The sequence below is a fragment of the Thermobia domestica genome, chromosome 15, assembly GCF_964235325.1.
Source record: "Thermobia domestica chromosome 15, izTheDome1.hap1.1, whole genome shotgun sequence".
In the NCBI taxonomy this organism is placed as follows: Eukaryota; Metazoa; Arthropoda; class Insecta; order Zygentoma; family Lepismatidae; genus Thermobia; species Thermobia domestica.
Window position 1 is genome coordinate 100,910,814 of NC_137468.1, and position 25,246 is coordinate 100,936,059.

At 32.5% G+C, this 25,246-nt stretch overlaps 1 protein-coding gene across 2 annotated transcripts in view; it reads left to right on the forward strand.

The window, feature by feature from the left end:
- The window catches only part of LOC145671163 (WW domain-containing protein tag-325-like), a 561,143-nt gene that overhangs the window by 526,086 nt on the left and 9,811 nt on the right, over positions 1-25,246 (forward strand). For both annotated transcript variants that reach the window (XM_081739998.1, XM_081740000.1), the window contains 5 exons: positions 2,285-2,428; positions 6,617-6,817; positions 16,549-16,675; positions 20,030-20,164; positions 24,662-24,837. In XM_081739998.1, coding sequence (XP_081596124.1) covers positions 2,285-2,428; positions 6,617-6,817; positions 16,549-16,675; positions 20,030-20,164; positions 24,662-24,837 — 783 coding nt within the window. The remainder of the gene's footprint in view (positions 1-2,284; positions 2,429-6,616; positions 6,818-16,548; positions 16,676-20,029; positions 20,165-24,661; positions 24,838-25,246) is intronic.

Below are 25,246 nucleotides of genomic sequence, written 5' to 3' on the forward strand. Positions count from 1 at the left end.
AATAATTATCAATAAATAATAATAGCAAATTAAAAATGTTGAAATAGAGAGGCCTTAACCTATTGTCTGCCAAAATCATTCACAATAGATTTTTGGTTAATTAACTTATTGACAATAATACGATGATACTACATTGAAACAGGAATTTTAAATTTTTTCAAGGCTTAGTTTCTTTACAAAGAGCCGTCCTATTTTTAGGACTGTGGCATATCGCACTAGTGATGACACTTTATGTGTATTATACCAGTTGCGATCACATTATGCCAATGTCCTAAAAATTGGACGTTTCAGAAAAAAAACTATTTAATATTTACCGAAGATATAATTCTAGTAAAAAACTGAAGATGTTATATTTCACTCTTCTTTTGAACTATAAATATTTACTTTAGAATAATTAAAATTAATAAAACATAGTTGCAAGTTCAAATTCTTCGTTTCAAATGATAATATCGAGAAGTAGAAAAAAACATGTGGTAAGAAATTAATTCTAAAACCAAACTATGACAAGCAACAATGATAAATTATTTTCCTCTGTGTATCAACATCTAGTACTACCAACAGAACAATAATACATATACCCATTGTTATTGATCATGAAAATAAAAATAACATATAAGTGTCTCCAAAAAAAGGGGACATGATTAGATAATGAGTTAAAGCAAAATAAATTAAAACTTGTAATACTTCTGAAATTATTCATTTTGCGAAGTTTCTATTTCAGAAAGTACTGAATAATTCTAGACTAAATAAGTTGGTTTTCTTATGTTCTTATGTTAAGTGTGATATAAATTTATATTTTCTTCAACTTTGCGCAATGATCTTGCAACGTTTTTTATCGGTGCTGTAATTATAGACAATGGCTTTTTGTTCCAAATTATTTTTGTTCATCCCAATTAAATATTAATTTCTTCATCTTTTCCTTCTTATATTGTAGGCTGCTTTTAAATTTTGTGATTACCTTAAGAGCCTTCAAAGACATGAAAGCTAAAATTATAATACATGTAGCCAAACCATCTCTTCAGTGAGAAAAAGAAAAGTCATTTATACTTGTTACTGAAATATTGACTACTTCAAGTTTTGACTTTCCATCAAAACTTCCCTCAATCAATTCTAATTTCGAGTACTAAAAGGTTTTCTCAACTCGATGAACTCTAAAGAAACAGAATATGTGTGTTGATCGCATGATCTGTCCATTAATAACCATGATTAAAATCAATAACCATGATTAAAATCAACAGTGAATGTGTGTAAAGCAATATAACTTCATTCGATGAAAAAACATTTTACTTAATCAAATACATGTTCCATTAATTTATTTGCATTAACCTTTTAAATAACCAGCTTTTAGTGTCAATGCAAATTTTAAGCTCAAAGCATCATTTTCTTGTTAGAAGTTATTTTCGTTTTAAGCATGATAATTTACTATAAGAAATTATAGGAATTAACTGGTCTTTTCTTGTACCATATTTTCTATCGCAGTGTTTCTCAATATTGTTTTCTAGTGGGAACTATTTTTGTTAGTCAGCATGTTCTACAGATCAAGTTACTTTTATCCCCTTCGAAATGAATTTTGTTTGTTTGTTTATATTCTTTCGAAGATATTTTAATACCAGTATTCTTATATTTTCAAAACAGTTTTAACTAAAATTTCCTTAATTTTAGCATGATATTAATACAATAAAATACATATTAGTTATTTTTATGATTGAAGGCTATTAAGAATATACATAATAATATATCTTTATAAGCTAAGGGAACTTGTATAATATTTATTTCATTAATTTATGTCATGTATTATCTGTATAATCTATTCCTATTTGAAATCCTTAATTATAAAGTGTAATACACAATTTACATCAATTCTGTTTTTCTGTCTTTTGGTTAATGTTTAATCTAAGAGAACCACTTGTGGTTTGTAGACCAGAATTTGAGGAATGCTGCTCTATACGTGCGAATTGAGTGATAATTTGAATCGAACCCGAGTCTTCGGATTACCATGCCGTTGCGATAATCGCTGTCGACTCAGTTCGCTGTCCGACCAGGCACACATACTTCACTCCCGGAATAGGTGCTCAGTTCAGAACACATGGGAGTGAATGATGTGTTACTGCTCAGAGAATAAGGTTAGGACAACTTCACGGTAAGCTGGATACCCGAGTTTAATTCTCAATTTAGTCACAGGTTTTCACCAGTTAAATTTTCATTTATGTAATTAACTGTTTAATTTCTGAAATGAATTTTAACGTTTTATTCCTTACTAATACATGCTTTGTTTCTTTTGCAGTGTGTATTAAAAGAAGGCCAGCTCAACAGGACGAAAATAACAGAAAATGGGAAGAAACTGAGGAAAAATTGGTCACCGTCTCACGTTGTTTTGACTGAATTATTTTTACTCTTCTTTAAAGACGTGAAAACGTTTTTGGCCATGGTAAGAATTAAGACAACAAAGATTCATTTTACAGCTAGAATTACTACCAAAAATGGGTATCCACTCGCATGCAGTAATTTCTTATCTCAGAAACTTTAAACTAAAGACAGCGCTTCCAATACATATTTCTGGAATTCTGAAATGATGTAATTTTCTCTTTTCGAGGAAACTATGTTCAAATTGCTTCATTTGCTTCGAGAAATTGTTACTTACTCAAGTTTGAGAAATTGTAATTATGTAGGTGATACCACTTTTCGTTGCGACTGACAAGTACCTAAAATCTTCATTGTACCTATATCTAAGCATATATAAAAAATGTTCATTTTCTGTGTATCCTTTCTTACCTAGAGTGTTAAGAACAAAAGTTAATATACAATTTGTTAAATATAAGAAGTAATAAAATATGTAAAATGCATTTAAATCTTCGGACGCGTATTTTTTAAAATAATAATAATTAAATAAATTATTTTGTTTCTCATGTTGCTCTTCTTCCTAAGATTACTTTTTTAAAAAAATATTTAGTTAATTTTTAAAAATTTCGTAAGAAATTAATTTTAAATTTCTTGAGCGTAAATATTAGGTCTTTGTCTATGGGGACAGTTGAAAAACGATCCCCAAATTCTTTTAGAAAATCTCTTTAGGTAAAAAAAAATCGTTAAATTGAAATTATTTATAGTTTCCAAGTCCCGAATAAAAGTTCCGATGAACACAACGCTCAAACATTTTCTTTTTTTTTTTTATGTTTCCCTTTCTTGCCTTTTCTGGGGTTCTTACAGTGTATTATTTGTGCGCTTTTGAATAGAATTAGATAAAGGTTATGACGTCTTATTTGTAGGATATTTCACACAGGCTGACGATATAAACTTAGTAGATTAACTCTTTATAAATACTACTGTAAATTCTGCCGCAACTCGTTCTGCAACTATTGTCAAATCTACTGTAAAGAAATATTTTTGTGGCATTTACGTTTGCGTGAATCATCCTAAGTGATGTATTTCAACAAAATGATGATAAAATGGAACAACAAAATGATGATAGAATGGAAAAGAATTATTTGAGAATTACCATTACCAATTACGTATGTTCACCGTAAGAACATGTGAAAGATTCACTATGTTAATGCAACCATATTTCAAATGTAAAGCCATAATCTAAGTATTCGTAAGAATTATTTCTTACCATCACTTGATTCGTAAACTTTTGGCTTTGTTGAAAGCCGGCGCTCAATTATTTCAAGAGAACTCTTTACAGATTCAGTCCTGTGTTTGAATTTCGCACCATTAAGTACTATAGTTGATCTTTAAAATAAAAGATATTTTGATTATCGATTTTGTCTAAGTTTGTTTATTATCCTCTTAAAAATTGAAAGTGTAGAACATACAGTAATATTATGAATTTAGAATATCAAACCTAAGGCACATACAACATGGCGACTTCACACAATTATAATTGATGCAGAAGTCTTCGATATGTGTTGGCAAATGGAAACAATTCTTAAAGAAACAATTCGAACTGCCTCTTAAGCAAATATTCTCTAATATCCTTTATTTGATCTAACAAATCATTTCAACATATAGATTAAAAGAACTTCATAAAGGTTATTTCGCCAAAACTTCTAAATAATGCTTCTGCTCGTTTCTTCTCTCTTTCTTGTAGCCCAAACTTAAAGAGCCTTATGTGTAATAAGTGGAAAATCCTTACTAAACGGAAGCAGATAAACGCTTAACATACTCGATGTGAAACACTAACTTTTTACGCCACGTGTCTTGAAAATTTTAAGAATGTCTTGGAATAACATTGTTCTAAAAATTTTAGGCAGCTTTGTCTATCTGTGACAAGCACCCATTCCTGGATAATTTTAAAGTGCTAAACACGAAAATGACACTGAAAAGGCGAGATTGGTTCTGGTTTTATAGTTATAGATGGAAAAAGGAATAATGGGAAATTTATGCTATTTTGCGATTTCAATGATAACTAATTGACTAACTTTATGGTCTAGGAACCTGGAGGTTCAATGCCGCGTTAACAAAAGCTCTCCATTCACTTCTGTTCTTAGCCATCTGTATCCATTTTGTACTTTGAATCCATATTTTTGCGAGATCCATCATAATATTGTTCTCCCATCTGCGCTGATGTCTTCCTAATGGTCATTCAAAAGCGTTCTTGCTACATGACCTGCCCACCTGAGCCTTAAAACAACTTCACTTCATACCTTAAAACAATGTTTGGTATAAATTATGCAGTTCCTTGTTATGAAGTTTCCGCCACTTCTCGTTCGCGTTCCTCTTGAGTCCGAATAATCGTCTAAGGATCTTGTTCTTAAATACTTTCAGTCTACATTCTTCCCTCAGAGTAAGTAACCATGTTTCGCAACCATACAGCACAACTGGCATGATTATCGTTTTATATATTTTAAATTCCTCAGCAGAATTCGCTACAACGACAGATTTTGAACTGAATATTAAGTCGACATATAATTTCCTCGTAGATATGGTTTTGGTTTTTAAATATTGATTCTAGATATTTGAAAGTATCCACTTATCGAAAGTATTATTTCATATTTAATAATATTTGATATAGTACTCCATAATATGCAGTATTACGATCCCGGCGAACTTCCATGTATTATCCTAATTTTCTCTCCATTTACTTCTAAACCTATGTCCTTGCAAGCATTTAATAAGACCTTCATTTATTTTATTGTTCTCCCATCATCCCCTATCAGATTTACATTATCAGCGTGATTTCAATGATGGAACTCCCACTATGTTCACAATTCTGTACATTTGTCATAGCCACGTGTATTAGGACATTCGTACTGTTTTTATACACAAAATTTATGCCAATTTATTCGAAGGAAAATCTACGATAATTATTCAGCTTCGTGATAGATTTAGAAGAAACTTCCCTTTCCTCTCCATTTTCGTAAAATTTCCTATTTCTTTTCGAATATAGTGGCATAAACTTTGTGTATAATAACAGGAGGAAAAACAAAAAAATATAACTGACCGTAAAAAATTTATATAATTTAACATATTGAGAGTTCCGTCACGAAAATCGCACAAGTACATAAATTTCCCATTATTTTGAACTTTTTTTTAAAACCCAAATGTAACTTCAAACCAAGAACCAGTCTCGCTTTTGCACTGTTATTTACATCTTCAGCATCCTGGACTATCTAAGAATGGCTGCTTATGCCTCCGTCACAAAACTTGTGTTGAACAGTGTAACGGAAAATCAATGAATTTTTGTGATTTCAATGATGAAACTTCTTGCGTGTTCACAAACTCTACAATTTTCATAGCCAGGTATAACATATATGGGGAAATTTAAAGAAAATTGCCACATTTCGTCATAGGTTTAGAAAGAAGTCCTTTTTTTCCTTCCTAATTTCGTACTATTTCCCATTCCCTTCGAATAAATTGACATAAACTTTATGTATAACAACAGTACGAAAATCCTAGTACATGTGGTAATGTGAATTGTATAGAATTTGTGAACGTATTCGGAATTCCATCATGAAAGTCGCAAAAATGATCGTTATTTCCTTTTTCCTCCATTACTTCAAATAAAATTAAAAAAATCCCTTTTTATTGCCATTTTCATATTCAGCAGCCTAAAATTATCCAAGAATTTTGATTATGTCGTTGTTAGAAAATCTATGTTGAACAGTGTAATCTAACAGTCCTCTTTCTTAACAGTTTCATTTAAAAGGTGACTACTATTTAAATCTCCACTAAATAGTGACTGCTGTTTAAAGTTTTGTGAATCTCCAATCTTGAATTTTTGAAAATTTTCAATAGATGTTACAAAATCCTTCCTTTCAAAACAGTAATTTGCGTCTGATTAAAGTAAAACCCAAACCTTAAGCAAAAATCAATTGGCTAGGAACTTGTTATACTATGACCCTCCACCCTGCCTCCTGCTCCTGTAGCTGTAGGGATTATGAAACAATAGTTCTATCATTTATCAAACTATTTAATTGAAATATCATATTATATACACAAAAGCGCAATAATGAATATTTCTACTTAACCTGGAGCCACCTTCCAAATGTGAATTAGTGACAACGTCATTGAAAAGTGGTAAATTGAAAATTCAATAAATAAATAACTTTGCTTTTAGAAAAAAAAATGCATTATATTGTATCACTTCACATTTTACTTACCATATTTACCTGTCTTTCAGCAAGCGGGAACTCAGGGAAGTCGTCCTGAGCTGTGCGTAGACTTGAATGGTGCACTCATAGACAGAGGAGAGAAATTATCAAGTCGGAAGAATGTGTTTGTTATAAGCACAGTTCTTGGCCTTCAGGTGCTTTTTCAAGACGACAATGCTCAAGTTGCAGAAGACTGGTTTAAATGTATTGAATGTGCCATACAGAATTTGGTAAGTCACTGTAAAATAAATGTTTGTGAAAATTAAGTAAGCAAAATATATATTTATTACAATTGAATTGTATGCAGAGAATATATAAAAGGCAAACTGTCTTAGATTAATATCTTCTAAGGAATTGAATTAATATATACTAATATTTCATCTATCATCTGCAGACTTTTTCAACATACCAAACGACACCTGTTTTTAGTCATTTTGTAATCTTTGAAAGAATTAACGTTTATTTATTTATTAAGGTAAGAAATTTTAAATTTTACGTGTTTTCAAGAAATATATTTGTATACTTTTCGAGTCCTCGTCTGGAGACACAAATCGCACTATGTGACAACGTCGCAAATAAAGAACCATAGATTAGATCTATCAATTTGTCAAATAATTATATAGATTCTTTCCAGATGGGAGCTAAAGTCGATATTGATTGACACTAGCATCACTTATTAGTGTAGCAATCAATTCAATTGCTTGTTGTATTCGTAGAGTAATACTAGTGGCTCCGAGTTAATCTGCGACGTTGCCACATTGTGAAATTTTGATTCCCCATAGCGGCTGAACGAGACCCCGGAGGGCATACCATCATATAACAGTTTTGGTTTATTTTGGCCTGTAGAATAATGCTCTGTGGTCTGTAGGCGCCATTTTTAGAACACCCGATACATATATATATATTTGAGCCGGAATATTTTGCAATGTTCGGCATCTTCAGGCAATAGAAGACGGTAAGGCAACCTCTACCATTGAAGCAAGTAAACATTGAAATTTATTTAAACAAGTGTTCTTTAACAAATACACAGTATTAAGAACAAGCGATACTAATTGAAAATGATTCACTTTAGTTGGACTCTACACAAAGCTCTAAATAAAATTCTTCCGAGAGAAATAAGAATGAGTGGGTTAAAGATAAAAAGAATAATCATATCAGTGCTGTTAGTTTTCCAAAATCTCAAAATTTCTGCCAAATCCAAGCGGAAGTTCCTGCTGAACACCAAAAATTATTTCCGTTTCAGTATCGGTGAAACTTTTGGATGGTTTCATTCTTCAGTTCATCATATCGTCAAGGCAGCGAGAATAACTTTTGTGAAAAAGTGTTAAAAAATATGTATAATTTACTTTGTTCCAGTTTGACTTATTTTTCATTTAACACTTTCGCTACATTGAATATTATGATTCTTCCGAAAATTATTTATAATAAAATTGTTTTCTCAAAAGTAATCTCTCGATGTAGCTTGCAAAATAATTTTCGGAATGGTTTTTCCATGTAATAGGAGTGAGGATTCTTTTGATTTTTGTGGAATTGCATGAGCTAAGATTGTCATCATTGCGTCTTTTTTAATACTAACAGTGGTGTTACGCGAAAATATTGATTCTATTAATAACTTCAATAATTAATAATAAATTTCAACAAGAACATTCAGATTGGACATTTTGATTATGAATAGACAATTTAGTTACCCCTTCAAACCGACAAACTTTGAGACATAAAAAAAAAAAAAAAAAAAAAAAAAACACTATAGATACTCGACAAATCATCCACGTCAATTTTGACCCCACAGTAATGGTAATTATAGCAATAGAATAGAATATTTTTATTGTCGTTAAGTCTGTATACAGACAATAGACAACGTCAAATGCAGTTTTACAACTATGTTTTTAATCCCTATTTCAATATACTCTTATCTTCTTCAAATTCCTTAATATTATAATATGGCACAGTAATTAACCAATCATACAGTTTGCTTTTAAAATGAGTGAGCGGTAACTTTTGGATGTCTATTGGTACCCTATTCATAAATTTTGTACCCTGTATTGCATAGCTATTTTTAATTTTTGTTAGCCTGCTGTATGATACATCAACTTGTGTAGCATATCTTGTGTTGTATGAATGAATATCCTGTCTACGTTTAACATCTGACATGTTTTCTTTTACATAAACTAAAACTTTATATATATACAAATTTACAACAGTCATAACTTTCAACTTACAAAATAATGGTTTACAGTGTTCCTTGTATGATGCCCCACTGATTATTCTGATGACCTTTTTTTGTAGTAACAGAACCTCATTTATGTAGTTACTACTCCCCCAAACCAATATTCCATATTCTAAGGTACTTTGAAAAAAGGCAAAATAGGCTGATCTTATATAGTTGTTCGGTACAATATCTCTTAAATTTCGTATTAAACTTATTGTTCTTGAAAGTTTTACACATACATATTCTACATGTGCCTTCCATGTTAACTGCCTGTCGAGAATAATACCAAGAAATTTCACATTATTTGACATTTCCGGACATTCATTTAATGAAAATACTTGCTGGGTAATCTTATCTTCATTGAGAAGAAATCCGTTTGCCTTGAACCATTCCTTAGTTTCTATAAAAGTTTTCTCATTCATTTGCATTAGATCTATAGAGTTATTACTAGTGTTTAGAAAGGTTGTGTCATCAGCATAGAGAAAGGATTTAGCTGAGATATTTAGGGGTAGATAATTTATCATTAATATAAACAATAGCGGCCCCAGGACAGAACCTTGGGGAACCCCATGTTTTATTTGAATACTATCAGATTTCATTCCATTAACACTAACAATCTGAGTACGACCTTCTAGGTATGTTTTAAAAAAGTTCAGACTCTTACCTTGAAAACCATAGCATTTCAATTTTCTTAACAATGCATAATGTTCTACACAATCAAAAGCCTTACTTAGATCACAAAAGGTAGCCAATGCAAAACCCTTGTTCTCAAATACTTCATGAATACATTTCACTAGATTGTCAATGGCATCTATCGTTGAGCTACCGCTTCTGAATCCAAACTGTGAATTATTAAGCATTGTGTGTTCATTTAGATAATGATATGCCTGTTCCTTCGCCACCGTTTCAATAATTTTAGAGAATATGGGTACTAAAGATATTGGTCGATAGTTGGCTGGACATAATCTGTCTCCCTTTTTAAAGATTGGTATTACCTTACTTATTTTTAGAACATCTGGGAAAATCCCTTTACTTAAACATTTATTAATACAAAATGTAAGCGGCTCAGCAATATAGTTAATTACATTTTTAATGAACTTATTCGATATGTTCATTGCTATTTGATGGCTTAAATCTATTAACTATGCGTATGATATCTTCCGGTGTTACTAATTTAAAATCAAATCTGTGCGAGTATTTATTAAGTTTATTTTCATGGTTATCAGATCCTATTTTATTAATATTATTTTTCACTATATCTATAGAGTTTATAAAATATTTATTTAATTCATCAGGTGCAATATTCATTTTATCTATCGTATTACCTTTTGCTAGTTTATTTATTAATTTCCAAGCCATTTGACATTTATTGTGAGAGTTGTCGATGCTTATTTGGTTAAATTTCTTTTTCTCTTCTATTACAGCCTTTTTATATCTTTTACATGTAGTAGTATAATTTCTTTTATTACGCTCTGTCCTCTCATTTTTATATAAATTATAATAAGTCATTACTTTCTTCTTCATATCTGCTAATTGCGTACTGTACCACGGAATTTCTTTATGTCCTTTGCTTAATTTACCGGTGTTTTTGTTCATTACCATTTTTCTTTCCGGAAATGACATTTGAAATTTACTTATGAAAGTCTTGAAAAAATAGTTAAATGTATCATTCGCATTTATGTTCATATCTCTATTTAGCCCCTCCCAATCTTCATGTAACAGTGACATAATGAAGTTATTCATTTTTTCAATTGTCATCGGTCGAGATTTAACCGTTACAATATCAGGAGCCTTCCTGAGACAGTTTTTATATATATAGTTTCCCAATACAATTCAAACCAAACAATGATCAGAAAAATGAAAAGGTATTACCTCGCTACTCACATTATTTCTACTTAAATTAGTAAAAATATTATCTAGACATGCGTTTAGTCTTGTTGGTTTATAATTTTGTATACAATAGTCAAATTGTCTTAGTAGATTTAAAAATTCCGTTACACTTTTTTTGCTCGTATTTACATCAAAATGAGAATTCATATCACCCCCTATTATTACCTTGTACTTTTCTTATAACTTAAATGTGTCAATAAACCTTCCAATTTATCCAAAAATATGTCAAGATTTCCATCAGGCGATCTATACAGTGATACGATTATTATCCTCAGATCTTCTAAACATATTGCAGTTGCCTCAAAATCTATTTCTACGCATAAAAAATCCAAATCTAGTTTATTATATTCTATGTCAGACCGCAAAAAGATAGCTACCCCTCCCCTTTTATGCTGTTTCCTACTATAATAATTAGCCAAAATGTACCCATCCAATTTATAAAATTCAAGTTCGTTTTCTGTCGCCCAGTGCTCACTGATACATAGTATGTTTGCTGAATTTTCAATTGCAAAATCTAATAGTACACTGTTTTTGTCACTTAACCCTTGTACATTCAACAGATTCTCACATCTCCATCAGAATTGCTTTCTCTATCGGGTTTTATGTTTTCAATGTTATTCCTGTATTCAATGCTAAAAAAATGTTCGTTTCCTACTGTAATTTCCTTGGAAGGAACTAATGTGTTCCAGTACAGAGGTATTGCGTTATGTCCTTTACTATTTACCATCTCGTATACATTGTTAATTATTTCTGCGCACACGTGTTTTTTGCCGTACCTGTTTAGATGTAGACCATGTGATGTGTATAGTTTCCTATCTAGCGCACTTATGTCTACTACACGAACGTTTCTGAAGTATTTTGTTATTTTATATATTTCTTTGTTCACACGTTCCACTTCTTTATTTACACATGACCACGTGGCTAAATCATATCTGTATGGCACAGTGAAAACTATAACCTTTGTATGTAACAAGGCCTGAAGCCTTTGTTTTAGACACCGTAAAAATGCATTTGCTTGATTTTTTGAAATGCCATTCGTGCCAGCCAAGAAAACTACTACATCATTATCGCCCATTGATGCCGATTCAGAATCAATTCCCTCACTAACTTTATCGAAAGTTGCACCTGGTTTTATAGTGCTTTTCACTTCACAATTACTTGAGTTGTTGAGATGCAACCCTACATTTCTTCCTTGACTGTCCGCGTAAAGATGTATTTTTCTTGTTTGTTTACTTTTACAGTATGACTGCCACTGACCCTTTTTCTTTACAATACTAATGTCACATTTTGTGCCGGTTATTTCGACACTTTCTTTGCACTTATCATTTACCTCACTTAGAACACCAAATCTGTTTGCCAGTACTACTTCGTCTTCTACTTTGTGTGAATCATGTAAGAAATCTGATAGTCCAAAGCGTGATTAACTAGAAATTTTAAAATCGTAATAGGAATGGGAAGATAGTTTGTTGAGGCGAATTATGCCTTGTTTATCTGTTTTAGGCAGGTCAGAAACCTGTTAATAGTTTCTTTTGTGTTACCTCACTGCCCGATCCCGGCCCATATTAGTTAGTTCTTGATGGCATCGTTTCTAAATGTTCCATAGTTATATTTATTGGTTTCTTTTAAACAACAATACTCTTGATATGACTGGCCACTCTGTTGTTGCAAAGTATGAATCCTGTACCTTTCCACAATAGAATTCGATGATTTGTGGTATGTCCAGTTAAAGCTGATTAACTTCATTATACTTCAATTCAGGAACACAACGTGGAGGTGTCATTCTTCTTAGCGATTCATAAACCTTACGGTCGATCACCGAAATTAAAGTACTAATTTGCTTCGAATTCTATATATCGTTTGCTCCATATCATCGTTCAAAACACTCTATATAAGCGTGAATATTACATTCCTCAGAATAAATGGGTTAAAAAAATTAGAAGTTGAAATTTCGTTCTGCTATTCTGATTGGCATGGACTCGTTTGTATCTTTGTTGCTATTGTTAGTGATTTTAATGAAAGTATGAAGATGTAAATTGCTGAGAATTACTAACAAGGATTCAATCCCAAATTCCTCCACATTTACGTTTTATTGATGAAGTCAATATTCTATACGTAAATGCTGTACAAAGCAATACTAACAATTGATGTATGAATTTGTATCACATCTTTACGACTATCTGGTCACACAATACCACCATTGCAATCAGTAATCTCATGTTTCCTTAATTGTTTCCTTGATTACACAACCTGCAGTACATAGCTCTATTTCCAATCTAATTTTAATAAACGCAATCTCTTTCTGCTATAATCTTTAAAATATTTATAGCATAATATCACAACTGTTTAAAGTCAAAACAGTTATTAACTTACAATTCATAAATACATTCTGTCAGCTGACATGTGCAAAACACAGCACCTTTGCCCCAGTTAACTGCTTCCCATTCCCACAAATATGATGTAATATATGCATGATGAAAACGAACAAATAATCTAGATGCTGACCTCTTATTAACTACCAATGTATCTCTAGATCTACTGTATGTTGTAAGGTACCGACCGATAGGATTTTCAGAACGTTCCTAAGTATGTTTTGGCATTATAAACACGTAACCGAACTTATGTTATATCACTTACTTGTGAGAAGGTTTTTTTTTTTTTTTTTTTTTTTAAAGAGCTTTGTTTTATGCTTTGGGAAAAAGGGAAGGCGGAGTAGGAATTCCCGGGGCAAAGAACGTCTAAATACGATTGTAATTACATTGAAGAAATAGAAGGGTATGGCTTTAACTCAATTTCTTTTGCTTGATTAACTAATACCCATGTGAAAGTATCCTGGAAAAGAGGAATTCGTATTTGTATTTATTTTCGTCGTATTTACTGTTCACAGAGTGAATGAATTCATTGGGCACGTCAAGACACAGAAGATTTATACATTAAATATTACATGAGAGCACGTTGGCTCAGTGGTAGTGCTCTTATCTTTGGTGCGTAGGGTCCTTGGTTCGATCCCCGGGCAAGTAAATTTGATGGACAATATCATGTCCATGGGTTTTCTCGAGGTATTCCGTTTCTTCCCACATTCTCATTCCACTAATTCCTCCATCATCATTCACTTGCTTTAATCATCCGTCCTCTTAGCCTAAACAGCATAATGATGGGACTTAAACTGAAAGATTTCATTAAATATTACATGCAGTTTATAATAATGATTGAGTGGGAAACCTAGATTTTAATATTCGTAACAACTTCCCTTACTGAGTTTTTTTCTTTCTCTTTCTTATATCAAATTCTGTAGGGGGCGCGGTGGCTCAGTGGTAGAGCGTTCACCTCCGGTGCTTGGGGTCCCTGGTTCGATCCCAGCTCGCGCCGTGTGGACTTTGTGGTGGACAAACACCGTGCTTGTGGGTTTTCTCGGGGTTCTCCCGTTTCCTCCCACTTTCTTCATTCCACCATTTCACTCATCTCTCATCATCACCGTCTCCTTTAGCCTCACCGGCATAACTGTGGAACGTAAAACTTAAAGATTTCATTTCATTTTTTCAAATTCTGTACACTAAGTTGAAACTAGAAATTAATGTTAAGATTATTCTAATAACTTCCCTTCTATTGTTCGGTCAATGTTATTCAGAATATATTGTTTGAATTTTCGAATACGGAGCTTCTCTAATTTCATTTTCAGAAATATTCTTTAAAATTAATTAGAATACTTTCTTTACGAGACCTATTCCACAGAAAAATATGTGGTAAATTCCAAATATATATATACAACAAAAAATTTAAATTTCGTAAATACTCGTACAATGAAGTAACTCAGTACTAATATTATACGTAAAAATTATTCGATTCTTGTCATGGTATTCAGTGTTGCATTCTAACATCATATTTCGGAGAAGAAAATATTTCATACGATACTTACAAAAAGCAGCTTACAAAAAACTTATGCCATGGAAAATCTTTTTTTCCGCCTCTTCAAACCAGATTTTCTAGTCATATATTACGCAGTTATTGTGGCATTCTCATTGCATTTTTTTTTTTTCTGAATGGGGTTGCTATGTTATATGAATTTCTAATAGTACAAATCAAACAATACAAACCAGATTAATGTGTATTTAAAAATTTTGATCTTTATTGTTTAGAAGTACATACAATGAATTGTAAAAAGTTAACTAGATTAAATTTGCACTGAAAAGCACAATTGAATAAAATAAATATTTGTTTTCCGATTATTTTATGTGATTGTAATACCTAACGTTTGGAAATCTTATTTTTTACAATCTTCATGACAATTAAAGTTTAAACTTATAAACCAAAACGAAGTTAGAGAAAGTGGTCCTCAGGGAACTATGGAGTGATTCACCGTTAGGTCAAACAAGTATTTTGAAATAAAACACATAAAATTGAACATGATTGTGAAAATTTTATTATGAACCGGAAGAATGGTCAATACTGTTTATTACTTGAAGATTATTTCGTTCAAATGTTGGCTACAACTACGCTTTAAGTAGTTCATACTAAGGGTTCAATTTTTAACGACTTGTTTTAACATAACGACCGGAATCTGACGAATAACACGAGGAATGTTTGCTTCTAAGGCCTCAATCTAATCTGGCTTCTCCGAGTAGACCTGAGACTTCACGTAACACTCAAAGAAAATAATTCAGAGGTGTGATATCATACAATTTAGAGCCTAATTCACCGGACCAAAACGTGGAATCATCTGCTCTCCGAAATGATTTTTCAGTAAATCCATTGTTTCACGTGCTGTATGGCAAGTAGCGCCGTCTAGTTGAAACCAGATATCACCAATATCACGGGCTTAAATTTCAGGTAACAAGGACGCGAAGGTCTAACGGCTTCAATTCTCGCACGAGTTGGATTTTGTATGCTTTTAAACCAAGATCTTCATGCAAAATACACCAAGTTGTTGCATACGACAAACCAAGCTGTTGAGAATGGCGTTCATGGTTATCGCGCACACTCTCCACCTATTGCCGTTATTCTCTCTTTGCTACGCGCTAGACGTGGTCTGTTCGGTTGCTTACCATCTAATAATGTAACTGCGGTTCGAAATTTTTTGATGTAGGCAATAGTGCATTCAGTGGGTCACTATTCCGACTGTAAGTTGCTCTAAGTGCACGAAAAACTTATTTCACAGAGCGCTGATTTTCGTAATTCAGCTCTACAATTTGGAAACTTTGTTCCAGTGTGTCCTTCCATAATGAAATAGCATTCAGTATTGAGTCACACTGCAATGGCAGCTTGATACGAGTCACAGGTGATCTGCTATTAAAAAAAAAAAAGAAAAAAAATCACTATAGATTTCAACGCTGAAGTTATCCAAATCAAAACATGTTATTGTGGCCATAAAAATATCATCCTTTAAAAACATAAACTCTGAACTTATTGCAATCTAATATAAACTTCCTTGCGCTACAGCCATCAGATGGCTGTTAGTTGGGTAATGTATTTTCAACATAACTATTTACGGACTAGCTTATGAGAGCATTTCTTGTCTAGTCTTACTTGATAGAAGAATGAGAGAAAAAAGGGGTCAAGGCCTTTATTGTAGGTGCCTGACATAAGTAGTGAAATCTTAGAAGAACTTCAGCAGCTAGGATTTCCAACTGTGAATTGAACTCGGAATTTCACAACACAAGGCGAATGCCAAACTGCGTCTTGTGCTTTTGAGGTAGAATTAATCCTTTAAGTTTGTAGCGCAATTGTTTTCTTAACTGTATCGAAATAGTTGGATTAAAAAAAAAATGTGTAAGAGATTTCGTACTTGACTTAATTATATTTGATAGATAGTGAGCAAGAAAGAGATGTAGGAAGATAATTAACTTACGAATTATTCTTTTATTGCAGCCATCGAGGTGTGACAGTCAGCCACGTACCAAGATAACGAAGGATAATAATCACCTCCTTTTAGACGCCAATTCGCCAGAGGAAACGAAGAAGTTCCCTAGAATAGGACGCTCAAAATCTGTTAAATGTATGTCATTTGTATTTCTCTCTTTTAAGTTGTTTAGAAATGTATTTACAGTCATGTGCAGAGGAACCTCGCCACTCATCTTTATTTAGCAAGTATTGTGTTCACAATCAGAGATATAATACATAGTCTTTGGAATTGTAATGATCTAGCAGTGTGTATATGTATTGGAGGGTGGGGGCGAGATGATAAACGTAATGAACCTAATAAACGCAGTGAATGCTTTCGTTGGTCATTTTTTCACATAATATTTGACTGATTTGCTTTTCGGTTGTCTTTTTAGGATTAGTTAAAGAATTAACATACTTTAAAAGCAATCCATTTCGCATCAGGTTACTAACAATATAATAAACAAAACTAGTAGATAATCAACAAATAATAATGAATTTTGCCAGGTTTCCAGCAAGAGAAACGTGTAATTGAAATTGTTTTGTAACCGGTTTCGCTGTCAGAGCAGTTTAAAGACTTTAAACTAATTTCCAGTATTTAAATTCGTGTAATTGTTATATGTTTCAATTATCTAATGTTCAAACGAGGAAAAAATGTAGAAAAAAAAAGATAATTTATATAATCCTCAAATATATAAAATTAAAATTAGATTTTCAAAGAGAAATTTTTATCCTTACTACACTGCTAAAAAACAAAATCTGTTTGATAAGTCGTAATTGAAGAATGATTATATTTGTTTCTGTTTCTATCCAACGCGGTAACGTCTCGTCGGTCCTTGGCACTTTACCACTTGGCAGGGAACTGAATGAGGTGTTTGTACTGTAATAAGAATAGTAAATATATTAGTCCCTGGACAATAGTTTTTATTTTGACATTATAATTTATTTATTCTGTGGTTATAAATAATAAAGTTGGTCCGTGTAAATTACTTTAAGAGCAAATGTTATGGTTCTTCTGTTAAAATAATAACAAGAGATAAAACTATATTAATGAAACGGGAAAACAACATATTTAAACTTATTTTTACACACCAGATTCTCTATAGGTGCAAATTCGCTAATACACAAAGAGCAAAAAAAAAGTGCACGAACCTACAGAGGATTTGGTGTGTAAAAATAAGTTTAAATCAATTGTTTCCTCCGTTCATTAATATAATGATAATACCACCGTTAGCGGAGTTCTGAACAGGAACATTGGATTGTCCAAGGACAACACCTAGTTTGTAGTACAAACCATGTGATCTAAGTGAAAGAGCACCGAAGAGTGAGGGAGTGTATGACTGTTCTGGGAGCTGGCTAAATGGCATAGTAGTTAACGCATCGACACGGTACGCTGAAGATCCCGCGTGCGAGTTCCGGTCCAGTAGTGCACTTTTTTCACTCTGTGTATTATAAGATAAGTGACTTAAAAATACAACGTAAGAATCCATTTCCTGAACTACTAGTATCCATTACAAGTCTTTATTTCTCCACTTGTTTAATATCATATTGAAACAAGATAGAAAAGCAACATAGTTAATGTGTGCATTTTACATTTTCAGTGAATTTAAGAGCGATGCAAAGCAACATTATACCTTAGTTTTCATCGTAGTTCATTTTAACCACGTATAGCTTTGTATATTCATTTATACAAGTCTTATAGCTATTTTACGTGGGATAACTGAAAATTTCTCGGCTTACCACAGAAGGATGGTTCGGAGCTCAATCGTTCATTGTTATTTTTCAATGTAATCCTCTTTCAGCACCGCATCTTTGCAGCATAATACGACCGTTTACTATTTCACTCTTGTTAAGGTACTTAGCCAGGATGACACTCCTCGCATCCCAAACAGAGATTATCACCTTGCCAGCTGAAGAACTCACTTGAACGTCTTGGGGATAAGGGAGGAAGGGTGTTTCCACTATTTTGATTGCATCTTGAACTCTGGCTGAAAGTAGTGAACTCATGCTTCTTCCATGGTCACAACGCTCGAGAAATGTCACAGGATCTGTGTCCAGGAGGGTTATATTTTAGGCAGGAATGACGTGTCTCTCGCTTTCAACAGTCGACATTTTCGGGACTCACCGCCTTGACGCCTTGTGCATGTCCAGCACAACAGATAGAATATATCCAACTCGTTCCTGGAACATGCTCACTTTCTCTGCGATGAAATATTCTGTCATTTGTCCAGCTCCCATTACGAGATCCAGAATTGCTACGAATTTTTCCTCTATAGTGGCTGTTGCTCACTTTCCATTGCGGGTGACATCTTGGATAAAAGTATTCTCGTTCTCGAATTCCTCCATCCACTTTTTTCATGGTGAAATAGCAGAAAATGCGCACCTTCTAATTATAATGTTTAATATCTGAAATATAGGAAAAGCTATTATGAGTGAGCCAAGAACTTTTCAGTCACCCCCACGTATTTTCGTTCTTCATTTGATTTTCCCCCAAAAAATTAATGACAAGGACAGCATATATCGTACAAATTCAGCAGAATTAATCTGATCTGGATCAAACTTGGCATGACGTTAGACCGTGACAAATTTAGTACGTTTTTGGAATATTATGGTCTGCAGCCTTTTGTTCCTGAGTTGTGGGACAAGACAAGATCCTCATCAGACGTACACTCTGATGTACGTCTGATGAGGATCTTGGTTAGAAGATCGAAACGTCACGTGTAAATGTGTTTTTATATTAAATAAGTGGAGTCTTGTTCAACAGTGTGTTTATTTTGCTGATTTTATTTGCAAGACGTATGACTATGATTGTGTGTAAGTAAATGATGTGATGGTTAATTTAGCTATATTGTAAATGGAGTTCTGTGAAGATTTGTATTCAAAAAATCAATGAATGACTGTTTTTTCGCATTAAGGTTACTTACGAGTCATTTTCTGAGTTATTTATCGCTTGTATTTAAAGTTAATTCTTTCAATACCATTCTTTGTTTTTTGAATCATTTAAGTATTGTAAGTAGGCATTTGTGTATTTTGTTTAAAATAAGTAAATAAAGAAAATAAGTTCTTGGAGTAGTGATAGTAGCAGTAATAATGTACTGATTAGTAATTTTAGATAATCACTGATATTACTGGCCTTCTGAATTCGAGCTCGTAAAGAGCTCTGAGTCACAGATAACGCGCGTTCAATTTAACTTGACGTAGTTACCGCATTGACTTGCGTTATTACTTTTCTTTTTCTTTCTTTCTCTTTTATTTAATTATTTTAACTTACAACTCACTTCCACTTAATTCGGGAAACTCCCTAATTCTTCATCTATATCTAAAAGTTTGTTCTGTTTCCGGGAACCAAGCCCAAGATCACACACGCTACTTATTCGGCTATGCTGGTACAGTAGTAATTAATATATATAATCTATACTATAGAAACTTATACTAATTGTATTGTGTTTTTTCTTTCTTTCTTGAACAGTGAAAAAGGACGGTAGTATTGAAGATCTAAGTGTAACACAAGCGGAAAGGCAGACCAAGATTAAAGCAAGACTACGAAAATTTTTCAACAGAAGACCAACAATGGAATCTCTAGTTAAAAAGGGAATATGGAAAGGTAATATCTCTTACTTGTTGTAACGAACTACATCTGAAGGCAGTTTAGATAAATAATGGGATTTCAATTCACTAACTTGGATAAATTATAATAGATATAATTTGATACCAAGTTTTCCACCAGAAACAAATTGTGGTAATAACAACAAGTACCGAAAAAATAACATAAAATCGGGGTTTGGTAACACTGAGGTTCAAATAAGATGGAGGCGATTGGTTGCTGATGATTATAGCGAGTTACATGTTTTGAATATATGGTAGTTAAGTGATTTAAGCTTTCTGTAGGTGTTCAACAAAATTAAAGGATATTTTGGGGAATACTTTATTACTTATAAAAGGTATACAGGTAATGTAACAGTTTCTTGTTCAATTTTACACGTGATAAAACTGACTAAATAAAAGTTGAATTCTTGTCAACTGAAATATCACGTAAAACATAAATAATTAGACCTACGCAATATTATGATTGTTCATTTAATAAGCTGCTACCAGAAACACAGCCTCTCAACGCGTTTGAAAACTTTCTCTCTCAATTCCAAATTATTGTAAATCTCTTATTTCCGTATTTTGAATTGATAAGAGACATCCTTGAATAAACCTGTGAGGATTACAGTGCGGATGTTCCCTACGATGATATGGTGAAATCTATAATATAAAAGTAATATATAAAATGTATGTAATTTATGGATTGTATACTTATATCAGGACTTAGTTTATCACTGTACTAGCTTTTCCTTCTATCCTCAGTCCCCCTGTCAAAATTAAAGTCTTCATAAAGTTAAAACATTACTTTCCATCACGGTAAAACAATATCTCCAATATGTAAATTTTCTGTTGTACGATTTCCCGGCATCCCGCATACAAAGTATCTATAGTCTTCTCAGCCAACTAAGAAATCTAAACCTGTCTATGATTCTGCTGTTGTCTTGCCGTTTTATGTTACAAAATATAATAGGATACGTGATTTTTTAATACTTTTTTCCTGACAATATTCAGAAATAAAAATTAATATGAGAGTTTTTTTTTTTTTTTTTTTTTTTAATGTTGATATTCATTATAAAATAATGTGTAAATTTGAAAATTTATGTTGTCCACTACTTCATGATTCCATAAAACATTCGCATAACATGTATTCAACATAATTTTTATGGTAATATTTGTAATTAAATAAATTAAACTTATGATTTTATTAACGTTTGAAACTAAGTGAAATCTAGAACAGTTTATGACAATACCCTAAATTAGTGCATCTCTGATGATAAAGGCAGTCAGTTGCCTTTGAAACATTAATTAAAATAAATAAAACACGGATGAAACACCAAATGTTTAATTTATTTATTCACTCAACATATTTGTAGTCTCTCAAGTTTGTTTATTAATATTCTGGTAACAAGAGCAATTCCTTTTACTGTGTTGCTAAATATTCATTATTTCTTATTTTTGGCCAACAGAAAAGAGGTGGATTTCTTTTTAATCATTAGGAAGAAAATGATAGATAGTGACGCTACTAAGTTACATGTTAATATAGTGAGGACTGCATTCGACTTAGTTACATTTCCTACATTAAAAAAATAAAATAAAATAAAAACGATACAATAAAGCGTGTTTGGTAGGGATGGAATGAAATATTTCCACATTGCAAGATTACAACATTAGGTATGTGAAAGAGACGTGACCGGTGGTTTGGGTTCAAAATGACCACTTGTTTGTGCAACATAATGTTCTGGAAATGTATCCTTATCGTATTTTAACTGGCGATTTGCGCCTGCCAGTCTATCTTGCGCTTTTTCATAATCTTCATTCGCTATCGCAGTTGTACCACACAACTTACTAATACCTAGAAAGCACTTTAAGATGAGTGATTTCGAGTTTTTAGTCGTTGAAGATTGATAAGATTTCAATTAAATTATGAATTGATACATTTTTTGAAGACGTATTATTGAACAATATATTTGGAGTACTTGTAATCCGTGATGGTAAAAAATGAAAATAGATACACAATACAAAGTACGGATAAGTTATTAAAAAAAATGCGAAAGCGCTTCTTAATTTTGAAATACTTCAAAAAATGCTTTAAAAAAAAAGAAAATAAACATGAATGCGAGGAGCGCTCTTAAACTTTAAAAATTTTGCGGGTTCCAAATACTGTAGAGCTAATATATTAGTTTGATCGTAATTAATCAAAATACTAATTATATGCATGCTTGTACGTAGACTTTTTAAAAAAACAAAATAATAAAATGTTTATTTAAATATAACTCAACAATGTTTAAAGTTTTAAATTTCATGCGTATTACAGATTTTATGTTCAAACCATTCCTTAACGTGATGAATGAAATATATCGCTTTTTTTTTTTTTTTTTTTTTTTTTTTTAAAGAACGACATAACTCAAAATTCCTAACTTTTCAGGAGAAGCGTTTAAAGTTTCGAAACGCAATGAAAACAAATGGGCGGAAGAACGACACAAAGTGCTCTCTAGCGCCCAGTTTTGGAATCACATCTGTTAAATTTTTAATAGAGATATACAAAAAGATTAGCTTTCATTTTCTGCCCAAAAGTCAATAAGGGCGATTTTTTACTTATGTCGTTGTTGAAATAAACAGCTGATATGAAAAACTTCATTTGGATAGTTTGTCAAGTTTCCAGAAAACAAGCATAAATAGTATTTAATGAATTACTAAAATTAGAATGATTTAAATTTATTTGCTCTACTGCTGCAATGCAAACTGTTGATGCAAACATGTTGAAACGGGTCTGGGCGGAATTGGAACACCGAATAGATGTATGCAGGATAACAAAGGGGGCCCACATAGAACATTTGTGATGTACTATTTTCATTTTTTATCACAAAAACTTGGAGAGTTTTAGCATTTAATTGTAAGATTTGAAGCTATTTGGATGATTAATAAAAAAGTTATAAGGAGTTGTAATCGTGCACATCATTTTGAATCACGCTGTATATCATACATAAGGCTTTAGAAGGTTATATCATTGATGTGTGTAAAGAGGCATGTCAGTGTGGCGTTGCTGTGACTTTCTTCTTGTACTATGAAATAAATCTAAGTTGACGAATTTATATATTCTTTATAATAGGGAAGCTAGTTCTATGACTAGGTAACACATGTTAAAAATTTATTTTTATTTATTAATTTGTCTATTTGAAAATAAAATCAAATAGTCCTCTGAAACTAGATTTCCGCAAAAGCTGAGAGAAAGGAATAAACATTTTAAGTATAATCCTTCATTGTAAGAAGTATTACCGTCACATTGTCCTTTTTCTCTTTGTTTCTTTCTTTCTTGCAATGTGTTACGGAGACGAACTTGATTCGATTTCTTCTCAGAAAAAAAACAACATAAAGCTGAAATGTAGCACACAGATTGAGACAAAAAAAAAAAAAAAAAAAAAAAAAAAAAAAAGTAAAGTCTAAAAGGACACTACTGAATATAGGACTTGGCCAGGCGTCTATGAAACAACTGGGGATATCCTCGTAATACCCCTGGAGCCGCCAGTATTGACAAAGAAGTGTCTCTAGGAATATCATATGTTAGTTTGTCTCTAGTTCGAAGGCTTGAAGTCATCTTATTTCAATCAATGTTCCTTTAAGAAAAGATCTTATTCAGCCACTCAAGAATGTTCAGACGTCGAGAGAGGCGCTCTACAAGCATTCATAAATATTGTTGGTGACTTGAGCGGTTCCATATCCAGACTCAAGCTATCAGAAAGCGAATCTTCTGATTCTGAGTATAAAAACACCACAACCTAAGTACCAGTTTCACGTCAACTGACGGAGGTAAGAATATTTGTAATTCGGAATCTCCAACCAAACCGTCATTAGTACTTAAGTCACCTGCGACAAATGAACAAATATAATAAGCTGCATTGATTCAAGACTAAGTCAAGATCATTCTACAAGGAAAAAGACTGTGACTAATTTCTGTGATTTCCTTAGGAATTGCTATAGAAAGAGAATAGGGCAGCATATACCTGTTTAAGCTCATTTTCCATAACCATAACTAACATTCACAAAGTTATAATCCTGGTTGATGTGATTTTTAATGTCGTTCTGTAAAATAATATCTCAAAAACTGATTATTTTTAAAAATACGGCCATGGTTGAAGATATCCTTGAACTTCGTGATATTCTTGAACTTCGTGATTTGTTCCCAATATCTCAGCGCAAGGGATTGATTCACATTGAATAACATTCTTTTTATGACACAGATGCTCTTCAACGAAAAATAACTTTTCATATGACTTCTTGAAAATCATACAAAATAAATTTTGATTTCGTTGCCTAATCGATCCCAGTTTTTATTTATTTATTTTTTTTCCTGGTTTTCTCAAGTTTGTGTCTCACTTCCATGTCATTAAGCTCACAAACTGTGTAATTAAATGAGCGCATTATGAGCGTACTGGTAAGGACTTGTGTCATAAAATCATTCGAATTTCAGCCGACGGAACCTTCTGATCTTATTCTTATTCTGTTTGTTTTTCAGATGAACCTGTGTTTGGCTGCTATTTGTACCAAATTTGTGCAGGAGAACATCCCCAAGTTCCTTTGTTTGTTCAAAAGTGCATCGAGATAATAGAACGAAAGGATGAAAATATGAAGACTGATGGATTGTACAGAGCTTCCGGAAATTTATCTCAAGTTCAAAAAATACGTCTTCAGGTGAGAGTAAAATTCCCTTGTTTTGATTTATCTCCTAATTTTGTGTAGTCTAACGTCCCACGATTATGTAAGAGCGTAAGGGAAGTAGTGGTAACGATATGAACGGTAATGATGGAATAAAGAAAGTTGGAGGAAACGGAAAACCCCGAGAAAATTCACTTCGCAATAGCTGGGATCGAATCAAGGACTCCATGCACCAGATGTGAGCACTAGTGCGATGAACTACCGGAGGCCCCTACAGAATTTATTAAATGGTAGGTGTTTGACAGCGTAATCTTCGTAAGAATAGTCGTTTTAATTATCATATGAAGCGTAACTGTAACTCAAGGAAAATAAAGCAAGAGAACACGCCGCGTAAAACGTTCTCGAGGCGTTGGTTCGACCTGGAGATCATGTAGACAACTATCGT